Below are 25,528 nucleotides of genomic sequence, written 5' to 3'. Positions count from 1 at the left end.
ATACTTACTACTAATTTATGAGTTCGAAATGCACAAAATAATAATTTTAACTCTCATTAGAAGAAAAAAATCAACGAAATTTCCATTAAGTATAATTAGCAAAGTTCACTTTTGATTAGTAGGTAAATAAACAAATTATTCATTAACGTGAAATTATCCACACTGAAGGGAATTTTTACAACCGTCAACTCCGATCGAGCTGAAATTTGGCTCATTGAAAGAGGGTGTTTAGTGAATTTTTGAAAGAGCAGGCGAATCACAAGTCCGAGGAAACGAGTTAATATTTTTTAATAAATCAAAAAATCTCAAATTTTCAAGTAAGTAAACAATCCAAAATTGTCAATTTTCGTCAAAAAATTCCTCAAAAATTCCTCTCCCTTCCAAAGTCAACTCCCCGAACCGACTGAAACTACTTTTGAATTAATCTGAAGCCTCCAGCAAGAATTAGCTTTCTCCAGCAATTTCTCAGAGCTCCAGAAGGCTTTCAAGTTAACTTCGGCAGCTGAAAATTCAATTTCGACAAACGTACGGAACTTTCAGAATATTCTCCAATCTCAGCTTAATTTTTCCTCTAAAAAATTGTGCATTTCGAGAATCAAATTAGGTATTCTTCGTTTAATACGGTGATAGGAAGTAATTGGAAAAAAAAAGATAAACACGTATTTATAGTCTACCTATCGAGTGTAATTAAGGCATTATCAACTTAAATAGATACGTAGCACAGAATTAAGTATCAAAAAAAAATTTCAATGAAATGCACGAAACAGTTGAATTTAACAAACGAATTATTAATCAAGTTCATTTCACGGTGGAAAGTTTTATTTTTTCATACTCGTCATGAATCTCATCAAGTGCATTTGTTTAATACTTTTATTCGTATGTGCAGGTAATATAATTTCTTAATTCGCGCATCTCATGTTACCTAACTAACATTATAATTAATTTCAATGTACGTAATACTCTGCACAGAAAATGCACCTACGAGCACCACCACAAGTACTATAAGCCCGTCAACTACTTCTTCATATGAAGAACACGACGTTACCGAAGCGATAAACGGTCAATTTTCAGTCATATTTAAAGAAATCGAAAAGAATAATCTATTAACCGTAGATCAACAGAATAATGTACCAGTCCCAGCCAATGCCCAAAAAAATGACGGATTGCTTCAGAATATCGCAATCGAACTTCGAATAGTTCAATCGTCATCTTTGGTAACTCGAATCATACACGGTGACGATTTAAAGGTAAGTGAAGTCTTCTCGAAGTTGAAAAATATGGTACGAGTACCTACCTATTTACTTGAAATCGTAGTTTAGAAAATAAAAATTAATGGAGTCGTTTGATAAATGATAAATTAACAGAAGCTTACAAGAAACCTACTAGACAAAAAGAGCATGCCCTAAAACTTCGTAATGATAATGAAAATACTTGTATCAAGGTGCTGAAATTCATTTTTAGATTTTTGGCGACTTTTTGAAAATGAAAAAAATTGAAGAAGCTGTTTTTAAGGCGATTTCTTGACTTATTATTTACAAAATAATTTCTTCAAACAAATTAAAACATGGCAAAAAAAATAGAAACGAGTTCTCACTCATGAAAATAGTCCTAATTTCATAAGAAAAAAAGCTTCAATTTTCAATAGTCATTCAGCCATTCAAATAGCTTCTTTTTGGGGAGAGGGGGAGAGGTTATGAAAAATGTTTTGAAGCAATCCTATTTTCCACTAGTCAAATTTCAAGTTTCAAAATCTGCTGAAGGCTCTATAGGAATTTCCAAAAATACCCTGGAGGCTCCAAAATGACTCAAACCCACTAGCAGCATGGATCACTTAGGTACCAGCATGTTGAAGTTGGAGTGCAGCGTGAATTTCGAACTTCATTCGATGAAATTTTGTGGAAATTTCAAGTTTCAAAAATCTTCTGGAGGCTCCAGAGCTGCTCAAACGATTTGAAGTCGTTTCCAATCGATTTGACAGGTCAAATTTCAGCTCTCTAGATCAATTTGGTCAAATGTTGATAATTTCGATTATTTTTTCATTTTTAGTCTAAATTTGATTTTCAAAAATTCACTAAAAATCGAAAAAAGCACTTTAAATTTTGGCTGACGTTGAATTTTTGCAAGCTCTTTCGATCTACTTTTGTCCATCTGCGATTTCGGCTGACTTGTCAATTAAAATGGCCGCCATCATCTACCTTGCTTCAACGTCTAGTTGGGAAATAATGAGTACTTATTCATTTTTATGAAACCACCTATGTACTTATGTATGTACTTAGATGGAATGGAAAAATATGCTCGTATCTGTGAACGGCTCTCTTCGTCAATTCAATGACTCTATCGCAACGGAACCATTCCTTTTAAGCTTAATCGTTTCCTTACCAAAACTGTCAAATAAAGCATCCGTCGATTATCCTTATTTAGACCAACAAAACGTAAGTACCTATTTCTCGTACAACAAACAAACCTACGAGTGAATTTCTATTTAAAAATCAATTCAAGCCACACGAATTTTCCAATTCGCGATAACACTTTTCTATTGCAGATCACATTACGGCCCAACGGTCATCAGTACGAACCCAGCGCAGAAAACCAGATCAAAACTGAATTAAAATGGGCTCTAAAAGCAACATTTTCCGAATCCGCGCCAGACAGTCAAGTCGCAGATATAAAAGCTTATTATCTCGAGAAGCCAGGTTTTGGTAGTTTTTCGCAACATGTGCAAAAACATTATTACTTCATAAACACCATCCCGTCGACTGACTACACTTTGAGCAATGTGACCATCAGAGGATTGTGGAATATAGAAACCATTACAGCTCAACGTTTAAACCCAGCATATTTCTTCAATATCCAAATGAGTGGCGTAGAAGGGACATTGGTGCAGAATTTCGCCATGAAGAATTTGAAACCGATCAAGTTGAGCTTCAACGCTGATCATATTTCCGTTTTGTCGGATGATAAAGCTGATAAAATTTATTTCAAATTCGAAGAGTATTCGGTAACGGAAACTGAATCCAATAAGACGTTGACGAACGACCAGTCGAAATTGATTGTCGAAAGAATTGAATCGGTTATTACGACTTCGCTGAGAGCTTCGGCGAAGAACACCGCTCTCAGAGCGAAATACGAAAAAATCTATGGATTAGTTCCAAGAGAATAGAAAAGTAAAGTATTCTTAAATATCTAGAATATTATTTATTCTTGTATTTTTTCAGTATATAAAATGCAACTCTTTCAGCATGAAATTTTTTGTTTTCTCGTACCCAGGTATTGTTTAAAAAAATACCTACCTTAAGTGATCAATTTCCAGGTTTTTTTTTCACCAGAATAGGGAGACTTGGAGGGTGCCTTCCAAAAAAAAAATTGGGCTAGATACACAAATCAAAAATTGGGAGTCCTATGGGACTTTGAATTTTCCAAAATATGAATCCAAAATTTTTTCCTTAGTCTACTGAAAACTATGCCACTTGAAATGATACGAAAACATGTCGATATTGAGAGCATCGATAAACGCCTGTATCAAAAATTTGACACCATTAGACCTACATAAGTACTAAAAAAAAAGCACAACCGAATCTACCGGCCTCCGGAAGTATTTTCCTTATCGTTCGAACAGTGATTCATGAATTTAATCTACTTATCTAGCAAACGAATCATTCATCGAGTTAACTCGATGATGAAAAATGTGTTTTTTTTTCAATGTGCTATGAATTCTATCATTTTCATTTGTACATCGCTTTTGTTTGTATTCGCAGGTAAGTAATAAATAATTGCTTTTCTATCTGCACTAAGAAACGAATACGCAACTTGATTCACTATTTCAATGCATTATTTGACGCAGAAAATGCGCCCACGAGCACAAGCACGAGTGATTCGAATTCATGTCAAGAACGCGACGTTACAGAAGCGATAAATGGCTACTTTTCAGTTATTTTTAAAGTCCTTAGCGAAACCATACAAAACAGTTCGAATCCTCCGAATAATGTAAATTACTACCCCATGATACAAAGTGAAAATGGATTACTTCATAACGTAACAGCACGAGTACAGCAATCGTCACCAGCGAAATTTCAATTCATATATGGCGACGTTTTCGAAGTAAGTGAAAACTCTTCGACATTAAAACACTGTTTCAGATTCAGAGACTACTCCATGTAAGCTCGTACTCATTATTTTTTTCAAAAAAAAGGTAACTTCAGTAACCAAAAACGCTCGAAAAATTAACAAAAAAAGTGTCAAAACATTCTACTTGATTCTGGAAAAAAAATACCTAATACCTACCTAAAAAACAAGAACTTTTTGTTCAGATCTAAAAATCAAACTCGATAGAAACTTGAACCATTCCAGAAAAAAGCAGGACCATTTGGCAATCTCAGTGACAAATAAATTATACTTTTTCGCAATTTTTGCTAAAAAAATTTATTTTGCAACTTTTTGACTTAAAAAAACAAGATTTTTTGAAAATTTGGGAAAACAAAGTGAAAATTTTGCAATTTCTGGCAAAAAGCGAAACTTTAGTCCATGTCAGAAAAAGAAAAGGCGACGTATTAAGACAATTTGAAAAAGAAAGAGACTTTGGATTTTTTTGCAGAAAAACACAACTTTTAGCTATTTTTGGCAATAAAATGAAACTTCTTGGAAATTTATTTGCTAAAAAAGCGGGATTTTTGACAGTAAATCTGCAAAATGAAAAACTGGAATTTTTAGAAAAATGCAAGACATTGACAATTTTTGCAGGATTCTTTGCGAATTATCGGCAAATAAAGTAATATTTTTACAAAATTTTCTGCAAAAAAGCGAGCCTTGTTTTGTTGAGAAAAAAAAAGATCGACATTTCACCAAAACACAAGACTTTTTGGTAATATTGGTAAAAAAGTAAATATTTTTTCGCAAATTTTGCCAAAAAAGTTGGATTAGGGTTATTCATTTTGCAACTATGTACCTACTTATTTGGTAAGAAGCAGGACGTTTTGGTGGTGTTCAACTTTAGAGAGCTCAATTTTTGAGAAAAAACATGCGATTTTTCAGCAATTTTGCTAAACAGGGAGATGTTTGGTCAACTTTTTTGCAAAAAAGCAAGACATTTCACAATTTTAGCAAAAAGCAAGATTTTTTGGCAACTAATAATAACAAAAAAAAACTTTTTTGCTATTTCTGATAATTCCTGCAATAAAAGTGAGATTTTTGGAAAAAATCAACACCTTTTGGAATTTTTTGCAAGAAACCAGGCTTTTGGACAACTTTGAAAAGGCAAACCTAATTTTGTTATTAGAATACTTAACAAAAAGCAAGACATTTTTTCTTGTTTTCTTGACAAAGTAGAGCTGAGATTTGGAAAAACTAGATTTTGAAAAATTTTTCAAAAAGTAACCTGATCCAAGTTCTGTAAATATGTAGCAATAAATTTTATAAAAAAATAAAAAACAAAACAAGAAAAATCAGCACAGTTTGGTGGGTTTGAAAATATTTTACTCAAAAAGTAGGTACCTACCTACGTATTTCAATCGGTAGAGAACTTTTTGCTCGGGAGAGCTTGATTCAAGTTTACAATTTTTGGAGAATTTTTGACAAAGTTACCAAAATACCCATTTCAAATGGAAAATATAAAAATTTAAAAAAAATATGCTGTCTAGAGAACTGAAAACTATAACTCGTTTTCGACTTTTCAAATCGATTGATGGCATCTAAACGCCATCAATGAATTTTTGGAGTTTTCAGCTTTTAAAAAAATTAGTAATGGATTACCCATCAATCATTTCTATCGTTTTAGGTACGCATAAATTTTCAAAAATCAACTTTGCCAATAATACAAATCCAAAATTTTCTCCACCTGACTATATTTGATTAAAAATAAACCCGCCTAAAATTCACTTCATATCCTAATTTAAACATTCTGAGTCCACTGGACATGGTTCCAAGTCATTCTTAATCCTCCAGAAATATTTTGGAATTTTCAGTTTTTCAAGTGGATTTGGTCAGATTTCAAAAACTGGAATACTCAGAATATCTCTGAAGGCTTCAAAACGGCTTGAAACCATCTTCAGTCGATTCATCGAATTGAAATCAGGATACTATCAAGAGAGTTTCATCTTTAAATGTAAATTTTGCAACATTTTGGTTTTTTTCTCCATTTTTGGCACAACTTTGATTTTCAAAAATTCACTAAAAAGCCTCAAAATGGACTCAAGCACTTAAAATGTAGCTGAAGATTGTATTTCTGCTTGATTTAGCTCTGCCTGATTGAAAAATGTTATGGTTGTCGGGATATACCTTTCTGTTATGGTATTCATTTTACTTATTTAATGCACTCGTAGGTACGTACAGTTTTCGAGAACGCATTAGTAACTGTGAAAGGCTACCTTCGATCATCAAATAATTCAATTGCAACTGAATCGTTCCTCTTGAATTTATACGAAACTGCATCAGAAGGGCCCAACAACTCGACCATAGATTACCACGATATAGATCAACAAAACGTAAGTACATACAACAATCGATCACCCGAACTTGCCTCAAGAAAATAATTTCTTCATCAAAATAAATGTTTCGAATTCAAATCAACGATATAATTTTCCATTCTGCAGATCAAACTACTCACCAATGACCACACACTCGAACCAAGCACAGAAAACCAACTCGTAAAAGAATTCAAATCACTCCTGAAATCATCACTCCTCAAACTTTCATCTGGCACAAATGAAACAGCGGTCAAAATGAAGGAAGTTTTTTCAAAAACACCCGGTTTCAATACTTTTTTACAACACAATACGCAAAAGCATTATTACTTTATAAACAGTATTCCATCTATTGACTTGAGAAATGTAAGCATCAAAGGATTATGGAATATACATAACATCACTGCTGAACCTTACAATCCGGAACCTCTCGTCAATATTCAAATGAGCGGTGTGCAAGGAACCATGATGCAGACCATTTCCTCGAAGAATGGGAAACCTACCCGATTGAGTTTCAACGCCGACAGTATTAGCGTTTTGGGTTATCAGAATCCTGACAAAAACAGTTTCAAATTAGAAAGGTATTCGGTTGCGGAGACTGAATCCAACAAGCCTTTATCCAATGACCAGTCCGAATTGATTATCGAGAGAATTGAATCAGTTATTATGATTTCAATAAGAGAATCAGCGAAAAACGCCACTGTAGTAGAAAAATATTCGCAAATTTGTGGATTATAATTCACATCGAGAAAATAAAAAACAAAAAACATCAATATCAATCTCCAATCGATTATTTTTAAAAATCTATTCGGTGTTTCAAAGGTAGATAAGGTTATGAAAATTTTTCTACGTTATTTCCTATACTTACTCGTGTTGTTGAGAAATTGTTAAAGTTTCCAATAAAAATTAATGGATTTGCCAAATATCTCATTAATCGATAAAAAAAAGTTACAAACTACGTTCTTAGCCTACACCTACAGCGATAAATTATAGATAGATAACGAAAAAAAAAAAAAAAAACGAATGTTCTCACTAACATGAGAAGCAATTACGATAATGCCTAATTTAATGTGCTTGTTTCATGATTCAAACAAATGCCCATTTCGATAGATAACGTTATTTAGAAATTTTCGCACTGAAAAGTAGGTACATAAATAAGTACGTGATCTCCTTTACCTGACGAAACATTCAAAAAGTTTCTTTCAAAAGGTGTAAATTTTTCTAATTTTCAACGTGAAAAAAACATGAAGTTTATAATAGTGCACATCTTTTGCGCTATACTGCTGTTCGTATGCACAGGTAATATCACATAATTGATGTAATTTTCTTTGATTTATCTCAACTAATCCATACCTACATTATATATACAGCAAGTAACGAATCTCCGTTTAAACATACAAATTAACCAACATGTTTTTTATTTTTTTTTTAAATTATATCAACTGATTGTCTTAAAATCCAGAAAATGCACCTACGAACACGAGTCAACCCACATCTCTTCAGGATAACGATGTCACACAAGATATAAATATTTACATTTCGACAATTCTTCAACACGCCAGCAATTTCAATATATCAGATTACAATACGACCGAACTGTTTGAGAAAAATAGCAAGGACGAATTATTACACAACGTTACAATAATAATCGAAAAGTTGCCATCGACACAATTTCGAGTCAAATATGAGTACGCCAGTGACGTTTTCGAGGTAGGTGAAAATAGTATTTGCCCAACATCTCACGTCAGAAATTTTACATATAAACTTATCACTGATAAGAAAACACTCGAATCTTTGAGCTGGGGGTTTTCAACTTGACACTTCGAATTTTTTTTCGTTTTGTTCCACATTCCAAGGTCAAAAATATTTTTTCTGTATGGTCAAAGTATACAGCTCGTACTTAACACCCCCCCCCCCCCCCCAGAAAAAAAAACAACTTCAGAAACCAAAACCGTTCAAAACGTGAGCAAAGCATTTTAATGTAAAAAAAAATCACAAAAAAACCAAAAGATGTAAAAAAAATTATGAAACAATGAAAATTCAAATTCTTTAATAATGAAACTCGATTGAAATTTTGACAATTAGACTTTTGAGCAATTAAACTTGAAAAAAATATGATATTTTTTCAAAATTTTTGTCAGGAAATTGAAAGTATTTCGCAATTTGTTGGCAATAAAGCAACACTTTTTGGCAATTTTTTATACAATGTCAGGCGTGAAAGCAAGATTTTGACAATTTTAACAAAAGGCAGATCGAGTTTTTTGGTAATTTTTGGAAAAAAAACACGAGAATTTAGAATATTATTGAAAAAAATTGATAGGTACTTTATGAAATTATTATCAAAAAAGCGACAATTTTCAGTTATTTTTGGGAAATAAGGGAAATTTTACAGCAATATTTAATATTTTAAGACCAAAAAAAGAGCTTTTTTAGTAATTTGGTGACAAGTGAGGTTTGTCAATTTTTTGGCAAAAAGCAAGACTTTTTGGAAATAGAGATTTTTTGCAATTTTTTGTTTGGAAAAATGATTTTTTTTTTTTGAAAAATTTTGACAAAAAGCGATAGACCGAAACAGAGCGAGAATTTTATACTTGATAATATTGAGAGATGAGAAGTTCCATGGAAAAGAGGCCTTGGTCAGTTTTTTTGTTTTTCTGGTTTTTACAGTTCTGAATATTATAAGTAGGTATTCAATTCAATGATACCTATTAAAGTGTTCTTCGATGAAAAAAAAAAAAAACGAACTGGAAAATTTTTGCTTATAGAAAAAAAATTCGTCTATTTGAACTTGTAAAATTCAGTAAAAAAAAATTTGACTAAGGCCCCTTTTCCATTTAATCTCTCAATTTTAGCCAAAGGTAGGAGTTTGTAACCGTAACGCTGAAAGGGCAGTGTAACCAGTTTGAAAAGAATAAAAATGTAATTACAATTGCATATTTATTTTCAAATTCACATAATTGTGATCTGTCACGAGAAAACCAGGTTAGTGTCCAAAAAATCGATTTGTTTTTTTTTATGGATGTTGGTAGTATGTACTCAGTGTGCAGATTTCGCCAGTGGTGGTTAAAACGTTCGCGAACGATTCTTTTGACCCTAAATTCAAGGTTAAAAAAATAGAGCAACTACAAAAAAAGTTTAAAAAAATTTTTTTTTGTGATTTTCTTGAAAAGTATGTTTTAGGGAGTCAATATGCAAATTCTTGGGGCAATCGGCCCACATTTTGAGGATTAGTGCCATTTTATTGAAATTTGAATGAGGCTTAAGCTGGAAAAATCAACTCTTTTCAACTTGAACAAAATTTTTGAAAAAATTTAAAAACTCAATAAATAACTTTATTTTATATTAATAATTCATTCTGAGTAGTTTTCGCGAAATTTTCGGCGCGAAATTTACGAAAAAACGAAAAAATCGATTTGGGGAAATTTCGATTATCGGCCTTTGCCAACCCTGATTTTGAAAAAAAATGTCAGGTCATGTTGGCACCCCTTGTGGCCAAAAGTGGTCCAAGTTTCACGGACCTACGAATCATAGATCGCCGAACACATAGCTTCAAAACTTCAAATGCCCGCCCTGTAAAATTTACGTTTTGGACACTAACCTGGTTTTCTCGTGACAGATCACAATTATGTAATTATTTACTTACTGCTGATTTTATTAACATTATTTTTCTTCAAAAAAATTAGCCAAAATTGGGAAAAAATGAATTTTTGAAAATTTTTTATGAAAAAAAGGTAGGTAAGTACCTGATTTTAGTACCTAAAATTTTGAAAATGTTTTTTTCAAGAATTTGATTGGGTCGGTAGGGGCCCCTGGCGAATGCACCGAATGGAGCCCTCAAAAATTTTACCTCTCCCTTCCAGAATCTTTTTCCTCCTGTTTTTTCTCATGTTCGGATACTTATGTAAATGCAAGTTGTGCAATTGATTTTTGTTTTTGCTTTTTTATGCAATTTTGCACAAATAAAAGTCAACCTTACAGGAACAGAACTAGAAGTTTCTTCAACGAGGGGGGGGGGGTGACTGAAAATTCGCCATCACAGGCCAGTTCGTTCTTGAATTTTTTGAAGAATTTTGTTGAAAAGTTTTCTTACACAAATTTTTTAAAAAAATATGTCCTACATTTATGTAGGCACTTATAACTTTTTATTCAATAGCTACGCTGCATATTGATCTATACTTATTTGTATTTCAGATGATATGGGAAAATGTAGCGGTATCTTTTGAAGGCTGTCTTCAAAATTCAAATGATTGTTTCGCAACTGAACAGTTTCTCTTAAATTCAACTTTTTTTGCACCAAAATGGTCAAATAACGCGACCACTGACCACTACATCAACCAACAAAACGTAAGCATACATAACAAAAAAAAAAAAATAGCAGACTAGGTAATTTTATTCACACGAATCTGAACTCGTTGATCAACGATGATTTCTATGTAATTTCAGATCAAACTAATCACCAAAGACCATAAATATGAACCAGATAAAGAACTCCAGATAAAAGAAAAAATCAAACAACACATGAAGACAACATTCGAACTCAGAACAAGAACTCAAAATGACGATGCATTTAAAACCATATTTTTCAAACCTTTCGGTTTCGGTGTGTTTCCACAACACACCCAAAACCATTTTTACTCCATAAAAGAGATCTCAATCCTATCAAATGAATCCTTCTTGAGAAAAGTAAACATCGCAGGATTATGGAACATAGAGAACTTCACGATAGACGTTTTCAACACATCCGGCGATTTTCTCAAAATGCAAATGAGCCCAGTGCACGGAACCATGGTACAGACTTTCTCGGAAAAAGGTTCATCTCGAAGGGAATTGAGTTTCGACGCAGAAAACGTCAGTGTTTCGACGGATTACAAAAGTGACAAGATTAATTTTAAATTTGGACGTTATTCGGTTACGAATACCGAATCCAATCAGACGTTATCGAATAATGAGTCTGAAATTATTATCCGAGCAATTGAATCGGATATCGCGAAATCGCTTGAATTATATTCCAAGTGTTTGCGTTTATTAGTCGAGAAGAAAATACCGATGCTCAAAACAGGTACTCTCAAGGAGCAAGTTTTAGACCATACAGAAGGTACAATGTCTAAGGAACAAACACATTTAAATACATGCAAAACATTGTATCTCACAAAGCCATAACATGCACTGGCCAATAGACATACACACGATAATTGAGCAGTTTTCGATTCTCCTGATGTGGAACGCTTTCTTCAAAGAAGAAAAAAATTAATATTGATTCAGTTGACAATGCTCTTGTTTTAGATGACTCATTCTGTAATGAAATAAAAACCTTCGTGAAATGCGATTGATTATTTTATTTGTAAATTTTTAAATACGCTCCTTGAAATCGACCCAGACACCTCAAATGATTCCATTATTAACAGTAAAATTAATCAAACCAAACTACCATTTTGCTCTCGATTAATTACATCATAATTAAATTCACATTGAATTTCTAAATATTTGTTCTTGACGCAGGCGCGTAAAAAATGATAACAGCGATTTACTAAACCAACACAGAAAAATTGAATGAAACTATTTTCAAAAATAAATTGGGCATTTATTATCAAAACCATGAACTGTGTACCTTTTCATACTGATGATAAGAAAAAAAACAACATTGAAATTAAAACACGCGCGTGAAATATCAGCTCAGCCTCATTCGTTAAGATCATTTTGTTGTGAAAAGTGTGCATTTTAGGTGCAGTTGCTATGAATTTCACACCGTGGATAATTTTTATGATCTGGTTTTCATTCGCAGGTAATGTTTTCATTTCTAAAATGTAAGCACCTACCTCACTTTTTGTCAATCCTAATGACAAAAGCATAATTAGGGTAGCACCAAATTTGGTGATAATGGGTCATTGAGCAACGTAAATAACTAAATTGAAGTTTTCATTGAATTCGAGCTAGGAAGAGTTCACTAAAATAATTTGTAAAAGGAAAGAATCGATCGAAAAGTAATTATTTCATGTGGCGAATTAGTTTGTTTAGAATTTTTACTCAAAATATACATAGCTATCTAATTTCAAAGATTTCACAGATCCAGAATTTTCGTCCGAAAATGCACCTTTTAAACTTCTAAAAAATTTTCAAAAAACCAAAAATCAATTCAAGAAGCTAAAATTTAGCATTACAGATAGGTCTTGACATGTTCTAGGTAAATCAGTAATCAAAATTTCATCCAATTTTAATTTAACGAAGACCAAATGCTACGAAGAAAATATAATTATGTATATTGAACACTTTTCAAACCCCTTAGCAAAGCTCTGAACTTTTTCAATGAATTTGTTACAGAAAATACTCCCATAATCGAAACCATTTCTCCTGAACAAGGCATCGATATAACGACAAATGTGACAAAATATTTAACCGAAACCTTGGCCAAGTTGAAGACAAATTACTTCGAACCTGAAGGTGAACCAGCATGGCCAATGAATACGAAGGATCGCCAATACACTCATATTCATACACATACTTTCGATGATGTTCGAGAAACTCCTGTTCAAAATATTACAATGGAATTCAATTTGTTGCAATTTCCAAAATTCCAGATACTCTTCACACCTGTCAATAGTCCATCAGTAAGTGAAGCTTTTTCATACACATTTTCAAAATAAACCCAGCAATTTAGTGATTGAATAAACATTAAACACGATATTTGTGTGTTACAGGAAATGGATATTTTTTTCGAAGTAGGATCAATATCATTAAAAGCATATCTGGGCCATTCTGATCAATACATTGCAAGTGAAGTCAATCCATTCAACGTCAAGATCAAGACATCACTATACGAGCCTCGTAATTACAGAACAGAAATTCAAAATCTCGACCAAATTGAGGTATAATAATATGGACTTGAATTTTTATAAATTAATAAAATCTTCATCCAATCGAAAATATCTACTAATAAAATATTCTAAATTCCAGTTCAAACCACTCAATCCACAATACCAATTAAAACCAGCCGAAGAAACCCGAGCAAAACAGATAATCACAACTTACATGAAGAAATCAGCCTACGACATGGTTAACAGACCAGTGATGAAAGCTTACATATACGTATACTTGGAAAATATGATTACCACCAAGAGTTACAGGCAATATAACTCGAACAAAGCCATCGCCCTCGCAAATTACAACTCATTTCACTCCATCACATCGGAAAAAACTCAACAGGACGTATTCTACTACTACACAGGCAACGTTTCATCGACAGAAGGCACATTGACCAACATAACTATCACCAGTTCGTGGAACATACGCGGTATTTCGATGGATAGCTCAAATTTGACGAAATTTTTCACAATACAATTCGCCAATGTGCGAGGAACATTGACGAAATGTTGCTCTTGTTCGCGAAATAAAATTCGTTCGGAGCTGGTTTTCGAGGCAGATCGTGTTAACGCCGTAGCAGACATGAAGGTTGGCAAAATGAAGATTAAATTTGAAGATTATTCGCTAACTGATGCGAAATCCAATACGAGGTTGGATGAAGAGCAATCTAAATCGATCGTGGAGAGCATCGAATCGGCCATTGAGACTTTAATTGCAGGAAGTCCGTGTACTGAAAGACTGTCTGAAGAAAAGAAGATTACGATGCCCGAGATTGATTTCGAGAAAATTTTTAATTTTTCTACCAAACTCATTACGAAATTTTTCACAGGAATTGGATTTTTTTTACCATGATTAATATGTATTTACTATGTATGTATTTGTACAATACAAGAAGTAGAATTATTTTTAAAATGGATATTTTTTTTCAATACAGCTTGATAATTCATAGGTAATAGGTACATTATCGTTTGGAAAATTTATGGCTAAAATACAAGGTCACAGTTGCAAGCTCATTTTTTCAAATTTTCTTCATAAGCTGCATACCTAATATGTAATTCATCATAGGTAATTGAAAGTAAAACACATTCAAAAAACCACTCTTACGATAACAGGGCTCGTACTTATTCAATTTTTTCCAAAAAAAGTAACTTCAGTAAGGTAACCAAAAAAGCTCAAAAAAGTAGCCAAAAAGAAAAAAAACAAAACATTGTCATTATAGTTAAATTGAAATGTTCTGGTTTTTAATCCCAATAAGTTCAATTGGTATTTTAAAACTTTTTGATTAAAAAAGGCAACGCTTTTGGGCAATTTGTGGCAGCAAAGTGAGAATTTTTGCGATTTTTAACGAACAGCGAGACTTTGATAATTCTAACAGATAAAAGAGCTTTTGGCAATTTCTGAAAAAACATTGAAACTTTTTAGAATTTTTCGCAAAAAATCAAAAAATCAACAATTTTTAAGAATTTAGTTAAAAATTGAGAAATTTTGAATTTTCTTGACAAGAAGCAAGACTTTGGCAATTTCAGCAAAAAGCAGTACCTAAGTACTTTTTGGAGATTATCAGCAAAAAAGTGATACTTTTTGGCAACTTCTGACAGAAAAGAAAAACTTGGGAAAATTTTTGGAAAAAGTGAAAATTTCCATCAATTTTGATAAGAACCACGAATTTTTGTTTTAAAACGAAAAATTGGAAACTTTAGAAAATAGCAAGCAATTTTTTAGTTTTATTGATAAAAAAAAATCATATTTTTTCGTTATTTGTCTAAATATGGAGATTTTTTGAAAATTTTTGGCAAAAAAAACGGTACTTCTGAACAATGCTTGGAAAAAAGTAAAAATGAAATTTTTTAACAATTTTGCTAGAAAAACAAAATTTTTTGTCAATTCTTGAAAAAGCGAGAATTTTAGAACATTTTTGGCAAAAAGCAAGACTGACAAATTTAGCAAACACCAGGACTTTTGCTCAATTATTGGGGGGGGGGGGGAGATTGCACCTTTTCGTAATCTTTCTTGAAAAAGTGAGACTTTTGAGCAATAGAAATCTTTTGCAGAAAAAGCGACAATTTTCAGCATGAAACGAGACTACATTTACATATTTGGTTGCAATTTTAGCACTAAAAATGCAATGTAGCGAGTTGAGAAAGAGTAAAAAAGTGTATACTTTCGCGAATTATTCATTTCATGAATGTTATTGTCATTTTTCTTGCTCCAAGGTTTATGAAAAAAATAAACTTTTGAAAATTAAGTATCTATAACTTCAATTAGTGCTTATCATACCGAGAAATCCACTCGTAATAAACCAACCTTCTTTGAGAATCTGACCCCTTTTTTTTACTTTTTCTAAAAATTACAAAATCGATCAAAAATTTACTTTTGAACTAGCAACTGGCACTTCTGAAATTTCACGATAAGCAGCTAAAACGGTCGAGAAGGGCCCAATAAGCATCGACCAGAGTTACAGATCCTAAAGTAGGTACATTTTTAGCATTTCTGAATGATTTGAAATTTCTACAGATAACTTCAAAAATTGCTGGAGGCTGCAAAATGTTCCAAAACTAGTAATTCTCGATGTGTGGTAATCGAATTGAAGGAACAATTCACATTGGTTCCCTTTGTTCAAAAAAAATTTTTAAATTTACATTTCACAAAAAAAATTGAAAAATTTTCCTCAAAACAACTGTTGGCAAAATTGATACCGTAACCGTAACGTTTATGCTCGGTAATTTTAGTTTTTATTTTTAAATAAAAAATAAAATTCGTTTCGCGAATTCTAAATATCGCTGGTTATGTTTTTAATGAAATTTTGTTCTTTTCGTAAAATCGCGTAAACTGTTGGCTGTTAAATTATCGTTTATTTTTCGTTGTTTTCGTTATGTATATAAGTTCGTCGTGTTAATATTGATTCAATCGTCGAGTTATAAAGTTGTCGAGCTTCTGCTCAATTTTGTTTTTGTTTTGGTTCATTGACTTAGGTCATTGACCGAGTAAATAAATATTTCTATTTATTTTGAGTCGTTATGTTTTAGTATGTCGAATTGTTTGATTAAAAGTCAATATTCTTTGAGTCAGATTTATCGATTTTGATCGATTTATCGTACATGGTAGCGTGAGCGTAGTTGGTGAAACGCTCTGTAGTTCGACGACGATTTGGTATCCTGTGTGGAATTGCTCGTTCGTGTATCCGGCTTGTGTAGCTGTCTGATTTCTTTGAATTCGACGACGAGTTGTAAATGCTGTCCTATCTCCGATCAGGGAAATCTGTGACGAGAGACGATTCAGAATCCGACGACGGTAGTAGTAGTAGTAAACGTAGTTCAGGTCCTTTTCTAGGCTTCGAACCTGAAAGTCAAAGTCAACAACAAAGTACCGTGGCTAATTCAGCTACGATTAATTCGAAAAGTGGTGACTTATCTGAGTCAAATCAAAGTTCCGGCGACGCTAACGCAGCTGGTACGAGTAGTTCTGGTTCTGGTGAACAAGCTGATCCTATCGATCCCGTTCTTCCTTCATCAAATCTACCATCCGGTCCTCCACCTCCTCCACCTCCTGGTCCATCCGACGACGAGTCCGAAGGTAGTGAAAGTAGCGACGACGAGTCTGACGACGTAGCTGTAGAATCCGATTCGAGTAGTTCGTCGAGTGAAAATATGTTTGGTGCCGGTGATAATCGTGTAATGGAGTCGATGGTCTTTCGCGGTACGGGCTTCGTGTCCTGGAAAAGAAAAATCAAAGTTATTTTGGCAGCCAAAGGACTTCAGACCGCAATTTTAGAAGTAAATTCGTTATCGTCGCGTAAAAAAGCGAAAGCTTTAGAAATTTTAATTAGGCACGTAGCTGAGAACGTTTTCCGACTGGTCAAGGAGACAGAGGATCCGTACGTATTCTGGACGGAGCTCAACTCCTTGTACCAGGCGGAAAACCAAGCAGCAATTATCGACTGTCGAACTCGTATTTCGAAGATTGTCATCGATATGTACAAAGGTCCGAAGGAGTTCTTGGAGGCATTTTATACGTTAATCAATGATATGGAGAGTTTGGACGTGAAGTTGACTCCATCGGAGATCTATACGTATCTGATCAATGCGTTAGGCAATTCGCCGAAGTATGAATCAGTGCGTATGACTGCTCGAGGACTGGTTCACGTCACAGCTGGAGACCCAAATCCAAAGTTAATTTCATCGTTGCTTTTGAGTTTGGAAGATACCTCGAAGAACTCCTCGACTTCGAAGAGTTCGACAAGTACTGGTTCAGCAATGGCCGCATCCGATCAATCCGGTAATAATAATAAACGTAATCGTAATCGTAATAAATCGCGTAGTAGTAATTCGAACTCGTCCGGTAATTCGTCGAACGGTAACGGTGATTGTAGTGGTAATAATGGCTTCGTACAAGCCAAAGATCGTACCTGCTATAAGTGTCATAAACGGGGCCACATGGCCAAGTCTTGTCGATCCGCCGGAGGGAATTATAGAAACGATACCAACCCTCGGGGAAGTATCGTTTGCTATCGATGCAATCTAACCGGGCATATAGGTCGTAATTGTCCGCAGAACGGTGATTCGTCGCGTAATAACGGTGGTAACGGTTCGTCGAGTGGTACGTCGGGTACGTCTGGTACTGCAGGTTCGTCCGGTTCGTCAGGTCCTCGTCCGTCGATCGCGTTAGGTCTTTTTCCGTCGACTTCTGAAAAAAAGAAAAATTTTTCGTTAGAAGACAGTCGTAGTGGTAATATCGTAGATGATTTCGTTAAAAATAGAGTCGGTCGTAGCAGTTTCGGTGATAGTATCGCGATTTCAAATTTCGGAAATTCGCGTAACGTAAATATCGGTTCGAATTATTTTTTAGGTGACTCGACTGCTTTGAATCTCGGTGAAGAAAATGCATACGTCGAGACAAACGACGACGACGGCGTCGATTTTATCACGTTTGTCGTCGACAGTGGCGCGACGTCGCATTTTCTGAAACATCGTGGAGTCTTGCATGATGAGAGGAAAATAAACGAAAGTTTACAATCCGCTCATTGTGAAGTCTCTTTGATCAAAGAAGGAGTAGGTCGATTGAGAGTTCTAGCCGATGACGGAAACGTCTATTGGTTGAACGAGGTATACTACGTACCTAGTCTTTCTTTTAGTCTTCTGTCCGTGTCGAAAATCGTAGCGAATGGTTATCGTTTCTTCTTCGATGAAGATCCTCGTTTGGTCGATCCTGCGGGAAACATCGTGTCTAGATTAGTACTTAACGATAATGGATTGTATACGATTCAGTTTATGATTAATATACCTCCTATGTTGTACTCTTGTTCTGATTATTCATCTGCGTTGATTACAAATGATGTTAGCGACTCGACAAATGTAGGTAATACTTCGACGACGATAGGTAATGATTCTGGTATTGGAAATTTGAATGTTTCAAGTGTAGGTATAGGAAATACCGGTACGTGCAGTGACAGTGATGTAAATCTGAAAAACAAAAAACAGATAAATAAATTAAAAGGTGAAGGCGACATCTGGCATCGTAGGTTGGCTCATACGAGCAAGACGGTGTTGGATAAGATTCCTGAGTTACGTGGATGTGATTGTCCACCTTTTAATCAATGTCAAATTTGTTGCAAAGCTAAACAGAAAAAACATACCTATGATTCGAGTAGGTATAGGTATCCAAATCCACTCGATCTTGTTCATATTGACGTAATGGGTCCTATTACAGAAGGACTAGAAGGCGAGCGATATTTGATTGGCTTCGTAGATGACTGTACGAGATGGGGAGTAACGTTCGGAATGAGAAGTAAAGCTGAAGTAGGTACCTACCTAAAAAAGTATGTCAATATTAGTGAAACGTTATGGAATACGAAGGTTAAGCGTATAAGGTGCGACAACGCTAGCGAGTTTATCAGAGGTACCTTCAAAGAGTTTGTCGATGAGAAAGGCATATTGATGCAGAACAGTGAGCCGTATGAGAAGCAGCATAATGGCACCGTCGAGCGTTTTTTCCGAACCATACAGGAAAAAATGAGAGCTCTGTTATACGAAGGCGGGTTAACGAATAAATTTTGGCTTTACGCTGCATACACGGCGAACTACGTGTACAATCGTTTACCGCATTCTGCCTTGAACGATCTGTCACCGTACGAGCTGTGGAATCGCCGAAAGCCGGATTTATCGAGAGTGAGATTGTTTGGAAGCGTTGCACGAGTTCTGGTACCGCCTGAAAAGAGAAAGAAAACTGATGAGAAGTCGATCGATATGGTTTTACTCGGTTTTACAGAGACAGGTTATGTATTGTACGATGTTTTACGAAATAAATTTACGAATTCGAGTTGCGTAGAAGTCGATGAAACGCGTAAGATACACGATATCATCAACGATCATTTGATCAAAACGTCTGTAACTGTAAGTATAAATGACGTAGATATCATACCTACGAATCAGCAAGATGTACGTAGTTCGGTAGAGTCAGCTCCTGGGTGCTCATCTTGGGTAAACCCAGATGAGTTGAGCGAAGCCGAATGTAGCGGTGAAATCAACGTTGATCGTAGTATGATTGATACTTCAGCTACCGACGATCGATCCGATGATTTTGCTTGTTTTGCACTCGCTGGGGTCGATGACCTTACGTATGAAGAAGCGTTAAACGGTCCTGAGTCGAAATTTTGGCGTGTAGCGATAGATGAAGAGTTAAAGGCGATGGAGATCAAGGACGTTTGGTATTCAGCATCTGAAAAAAGCGTAAATAAAGAGAATTATTCGAAAGTAGACAGTAAGTGGGTTCTAAAGAAAAAAATCAACTCGAATGGTGGGGTGAAATTTAAGGCGAGATTGGTGTTGCGTGGTTTCAAAGACAATCATTTCTATGAATTGGATGAAATTTACGCTCCAACACCTAATCAACCGATAATACGCTCGATGCTTAATCTAGCTATGGTCAACAAGTGGCAGTTGAGACAGCTAGATGTAAGTACTGCATTTCTCAATGGAGATATAAACCGAGGTATTATGTTCAACCCACCGAAAGGGACTAACGAAGAAAAAGGTGTCGTATATATTCTCAAACGTTCGTTATATGGGTTAAAAACGAGTCCCAAGTCGTGGAACGCTAAATTGAACGAGTACTTACTTTCGCTCGGTTTCGTAAGGAGCAAAGTTGATCCGTGTGTCTACTTCGATGCCGAAAATCCTCTACGTTGCGTGTTTGTCGTTTACGTAGACGATTTTCTAATTACAGGTTGCGATGATCGTCTAATTGAGTGGTTGGTCAAGCGATTGAATGAGCGTTTTGGAATCAGAGACCTGGAACAATGCAAAAAGTTCATTGGAATGGAAATTAATCGTAGTAAAGAAAAGTTAGAAATACATCAAAATTCATATATCGAGCAGTTAGTTAATGATTACGGTTTATCTAATTCGAATAGTATCTCAACTCCAATCGAACCGGGCTTGAAGATTACCAATCTCAAGCTCGATAAAAGTTATGAAACCAAAGTGCGTGGTCTCTTAGGAAGTTTAAGTTACATAGCAAGGGGAACACGTCCCGATATCGCTTTTGCTGTAAACTTTCTAAGCAGATACCAGCACTTGGCAAACAAGGAGCTATTCGAATATAGTAAGCGTATTCTCAGGTATTTACGTAGTACGTTGAACGTGAAACTTACCTACGTAATACCTGAAGTCGTTGATAAATACTCTGTAAGAGTATACGTAGATTCGGACTTCGCTGGTGATTGTTTAGACAGGAAGTCAACGTCTGGAATTTTCGTGTTACATTATGGCAACGTTATTGACTGGGTAGTCAAGAAACAAAATTGTGTTAGTCTTTCGTCGTGTGAAGCGGAGTACGTTGCTTTAAGTTCATCTGGTAAGGAAGTTTTGGCTTGGCGAAATTTATTTCTTGAATTGGAAGTTCGTATAGATACCGTACCGGTGTACTGCGATTCGAACGCAGCGATTGCTGTAGCGAACACGGTCGAATCCAAACGTACCAGACATATAGATGTCTGTTACCATCATATACGCGATTTAGTCACGAAACAGATTATATACTTGCAAAAGATATCTTCGGCAGATCAACTTGCCGATATTTTGACCAAAGCCACGACACGTACCATATTCGACAGACTCTGTGAGTCATTGTTTAACACTTAAATTATGTTTTCGAGTAGATTTTTGTATAATATAAGTATAGTTTTAACTGAAATTTTGCTGTAAAAATATTTTTTTTTATCGTAGTGTTTACAAACACCGGTAATGATAAGAAGCAACAAGTTTTACGTTTATTTAAGTGGTACGCGTGTTAGGTAAAATATTTTTATGGTGGGGTGTTGGCAAAATTGATACCGTAACCGTAACGTTTATGCTCGGTAATTTTAGTTTTTATTTTTAAATAAAAAATAAAATTCGTTTCGCGAATTCTAAATATCGCTGGTTATGTTTTTAATGAAATTTTGTTCTTTTCGTAAAATCGCGTAAACTGTTGGCTGTTAAATTATCGTTTATTTTTCGTTGTTTTCGTTATGTATATAAGTTCGACGTGTTAATATTGATTCAATCGTCGAGTTATAAAGTTGTCGAGCTTCTGCTCAATTTTGTTTTTGTTTTGGTTCATTGACTTAGGTCATTGACCGAGTAAATAAATATTTCTATTTATTTTGAGTCGTTATGTTTTAGTATGTCGAATTGTTTGATTAAAAGTCAATATTCTTTGAGTCAGATTTATCGATTTTGATCGATTTATCGTACAACAACTTCTTTGAATTTTTAAAAATTCATCAAAAATGAATTTTCTGGATCTGAAATTTCGGTTCTGAGGATTTTAAGACATGCTCTATCGATCTAGCTTAGTTTCATTCGAATCGGAGAGTCCACTTCGAAAAGTTCCCCTCTCAAGATAATTTGTCCATGTTACTGATAAAATATAGGGGATATTCTGTGGCAGGACACCCTGTATACTCGTATGATTATACGAGTATATCATACCTGATACAAGTAAATTCATTCATTCTGCGGCTGATTCTCACCTAATATTTTCAACGAACTATGAACCCTTTTATTGATAACAGTAGCAACATAAAAATTGAAATACATAAACAAATGAATGTATCTGCTCAGCATCATTCGTTCCGAAAATTCCGTTCAGTAAAAAGTGTCTGTTTTACTCATTTGCTATGAATTTCGTAACGTGTATTATTTTTATAGTCTGGTTTTCATTCGCAGGTAATAATTATTTCATTAGTACCTACAATATATCACATATTTTTGTAAATTTTTAGTGACATCTCCATAGTAAAGTAGTGCTCAATTTATTAATGCTGGATTATTGAGTATGTAAAAAAAAAAAAAAAAAACGAAGTGCAAGTGAACTCGATAATAATTTAGAAAAGGGGTCAAACAAGTTCAAATGGTTACTCTTCAGTAAACATAATTTTTTCTTTAAACTTCCACTCAAAAACTAGGAAATGTATACCCACCTTTCAATATGAATTTGGGACATTACACTCATTCTAAAAATATTCCAAGTCCAAAAATCAATTTGGGAAGCTATAACCATTAACCAGGTATTCGTAAAACGTTTCGACACATTTGAGGTAATCAATAGCGGAATTCAACTTCACATTTTAATCTAATCAAGTCCAAAGGTTCTTTTGTATCACAATATAGGTATAAAAAGAAATCAACATTGGCCTATTTATACCTCCGAATACTTCTCAAAACTCTGCGCACCACCCAATAAAAATTTCTCAATTGTTACAGAAAATGTACCAGTCAATGAAACAAGTTCTTCCAAACAGAGCATCGACATAACGGAAAATTTAACGAAATTTTTGAACGAAACCTTCGGTGAGTGGATGTCAAACTACCATCCAAGACGATATATGAAAAAGACAGAGTTTAAGCCTCGTCCAAATGAAATTCGTATAATGTCGCATGAATTCGCTGACGCGAGGGAAAGACCTGTTCACAATATTACAATGTATGTAAATATGTCAGCAGATACAAAATTTCAGATATTCTTCGCACCTACTACTATTTGCCCAACAGTGAGTACCTGGAGTTCTATCGCAAACGTTAATTGGTAAAAATATCTTAAAGTAATATAATAAATGAAAAACTTGCATTTTACAGGACATCAACATACATTACGAATTGGGATCGGCATCATTGAAAGCATATTTGGGCAGCAATCAATACGTTAAAGGCGACATCAATCCTTTACATGTCAACATCACGAGATCATCACCTCAGCCCGGGCCGGGTAATTTGAGCGCAGTTATTCAAAATCTCGATCAAATACAGGTAAATACACAGTCAAATTACTTGGGAAAAAAACCTGTCAGATGAAAACCATCCATTTTAAATTACAGTTCAAACCACTCGATCCCGAGTACGTATACTGGCCGAGCGAAGACACCCGAGTAAAACAAGCAATCACAAAATACTTGAGTGCACTCGCCAACGAATCTGTCAACGAATCCATCGTGAGACTTTATTTGTCCATGCTTGTCCAAGGCATTATTGTAAAAGAGAGTTTCAAGCGATATTACGAATTCAAACAATGCGACTCGACACCAGAAAATCAACAACAGAATTGGTACTATTCCATAGCTAAGGTTTCGTCGACAGAGGACACATTGAGCAACGTAACCATCACCGGATCGTGGGATTTACACAGCATCTCAGCAGATAGCTCGAATCAAGAAAACTTCCTCACGATACAATTTACCAATGTGCGAGGAACAATGCAGAAATTTATCCCTGGTTCGCCAACAAAGAATCCTACGGAATTGAGTTTCACAGCTGAACGTGTTAAGGCCATAGCAGATGTCGAAGCTGGTAAAATGAACATCAAGTTTGAAGATTATTCGGTATATGATGCCAAATCGAGTACCAAGTTGGATAAGGTTGAATCGAAATCGATCGTGGAGAGAATCGAAGCGGCTATTGCGTCTACAATTCCGACACGTCCTCCACGTCCTGAGACACCTCGGACGACTGCTGCGCCGCTGCCTGCTGCGGAGAATACCGATACGAACTCGATAAACGTGGGGAAAACGGTTAAACAGTATTTCTCGACTGTATTTTCGGGATTCTTTTTCTAAATGATGATAACTATGTAGGTATGGGATAGAAATAAAAATAAAAATGAAAATAATAGTTTTAAAAAAATAATGAGTTGATATTTTATTGTGAAAAATTCAATTTTAAAGAACAAGACCATCGATCGTAATAATATTTGTATTTTAGACTGATTTTTGCTTGAAAAATCGGGCTGGTAGGCTCCAAACTCTCGCCTGAATTGAGGGACGGCTAAAGAAAGATCTTTTCAAATTTTTTTGGAATACTGGAGGAAATTGATCGAAAGAAAAATCAAAAGTTGTGTAACAAATGAAAAAATCAGAGTTCAGATTCAATGAAAACGAGCCATGACAGAAAGCCACTATCCCCCTTCCAACAAAAAAGTGTCTCGAGGAGCTCAAATTCGGTAAAAATATTAGGAGAGTGCTCTGTGAGAATCTTTCGATAGTATCGAATCAGCAATCTATTACACCATGTTTTTCAACAACTCAAAGATGAACGAAAAATTCGTGTTCAGAGACCAATAATCGAACCTGAACTCTCCTCTCTAACTAGGGAATCTTCTCACCCAGTAAACTGAGATTGAGCTGAAATTTGGTTCACTGAAAGAGCACATCACTCAGACTGACATGAGACATCATAACCAAATTTTCAGCTACCGAAGTTGATTTTTCGATTTTTGGCGAATTTTTGAAACCCTTATTTTCTGTAAAAAGAGTAAATATAGAGATACTGATACAATTCTAACTATAGGTTTATCCAATACTAAAGTCAACCTCCTCGAATGGACTGGCACCATTTTTGAATTGAACTGGAGCCTCCAGCAAGAGCTGATTTGTTTCCAGCAAATTCCAAATCGCCCCAGAAGGCGTTGTGATCGATTTTGGCGGTTGAAAATATAATCCTGTCAATAAATTCGACATTTCGAATCGATCAAGGGAGGTAAATCGCTAATTCAAGGATACAGGTTGAAATATGTAGATGTTTTTAATCTCAAATTTCAAAAAAAAATCTCAAATCGTCAATTTCTGTAATAAATTAGGTACTCAAAATCTGTTCCATCCTCTAAAGTCGACCGCCTCCTCCCCCGCCCCCCAAATTGATTTCCATCATTTTCCAGCTGATTTGGAACCTCCAGCAAAAATTGAC

General features: G+C 34.8%; 2 protein-coding genes across 6 annotated transcripts; both read left to right on the top strand.

Annotated features, from left to right (window-relative positions):
* The first annotated feature begins 728 nt into the window (after positions 1 to 728).
* Positions 729 to 3,245, top strand: LOC135837281 (uncharacterized). The gene is made up of 4 exons (XM_065352495.1): positions 729 to 886; positions 970 to 1,247; positions 2,277 to 2,432; positions 2,543 to 3,245. Exons 1-4 carry the CDS (start codon positions 838 to 840, stop codon positions 3,158 to 3,160), a joined length of 1,101 nt encoding a protein of 366 aa, XP_065208567.1. The 5' UTR covers positions 729 to 837; the 3' UTR covers positions 3,161 to 3,245.
* A 128-nt stretch (positions 3,246 to 3,373) lies between these two features.
* LOC135837280 (uncharacterized) lies at positions 3,374 to 24,472 on the top strand. Of its 5 annotated transcripts, none has more exons than XR_010557162.1 (10): positions 3,374 to 3,755; positions 3,842 to 4,098; positions 6,315 to 6,476; positions 6,585 to 7,754; positions 7,918 to 8,165; positions 10,647 to 10,799; positions 10,899 to 12,237; positions 12,774 to 13,060; positions 13,151 to 13,318; positions 13,407 to 14,225. XR_010557162.1 is itself a non-coding variant. In XM_065352491.1 (4 exons), the coding sequence occupies exons 1-4, from the start codon at positions 12,189 to 12,191 to the stop codon at positions 14,163 to 14,165; spliced, it is 1,263 nt and encodes a 420-aa protein (XP_065208563.1). In that variant the 5' UTR covers positions 12,083 to 12,188; the 3' UTR covers positions 14,166 to 14,225. The 5 variants fall into 5 exon arrangements, 3 of the variants coding, with proteins under 3 accessions (XP_065208563.1, XP_065208564.1, XP_065208566.1); XR_010557163.1 differs by having other exon boundaries at positions 3,548 to 3,755; XM_065352491.1 differs by lacking the exons at positions 3,374 to 3,755; positions 3,842 to 4,098; positions 6,315 to 6,476; ... (1 more) ...; positions 7,918 to 8,165; positions 10,647 to 10,799 and having other exon boundaries at positions 12,083 to 12,237.
* The last annotated feature ends 1,056 nt before the right edge of the window (positions 24,473 to 25,528 follow it).

The sequence above is a fragment of the Planococcus citri genome, chromosome 2, assembly GCF_950023065.1.
Source record: "Planococcus citri chromosome 2, ihPlaCitr1.1, whole genome shotgun sequence".
Classification (NCBI taxonomy): domain Eukaryota; kingdom Metazoa; phylum Arthropoda; class Insecta; order Hemiptera; family Pseudococcidae; genus Planococcus; species Planococcus citri.
This window is presented reverse-complemented; position numbering and strand designations above follow the sequence as displayed.

Coding starts and splice junctions, on each gene's coding strand:
- LOC135837281 (XM_065352495.1), top strand. CDS start 838: ATGAATCTCATCAAGTGCATTTGTTTAATACTTTTATTCGTATGTGCA. Junction 887..969: donor ACTTTTATTCGTATGTGCAG/GTAATATAATTT, acceptor TACTCTGCACAG/AAAATGCACCTACGAGCACC. Junction 2,433..2,542: donor CTTATTTAGACCAACAAAAC/GTAAGTACCTAT, acceptor TTTCTATTGCAG/ATCACATTACGGCCCAACGG.
- LOC135837280 (XM_065352491.1), top strand. CDS start 12,189: ATGAATTTCACACCGTGGATAATTTTTATGATCTGGTTTTCATTCGCA. Junction 12,238..12,773: donor GATCTGGTTTTCATTCGCAG/GTAATGTTTTCA, acceptor AATTTGTTACAG/AAAATACTCCCATAATCGAA. Junction 13,319..13,406: donor AAAATCTCGACCAAATTGAG/GTATAATAATAT, acceptor TCTAAATTCCAG/TTCAAACCACTCAATCCACA.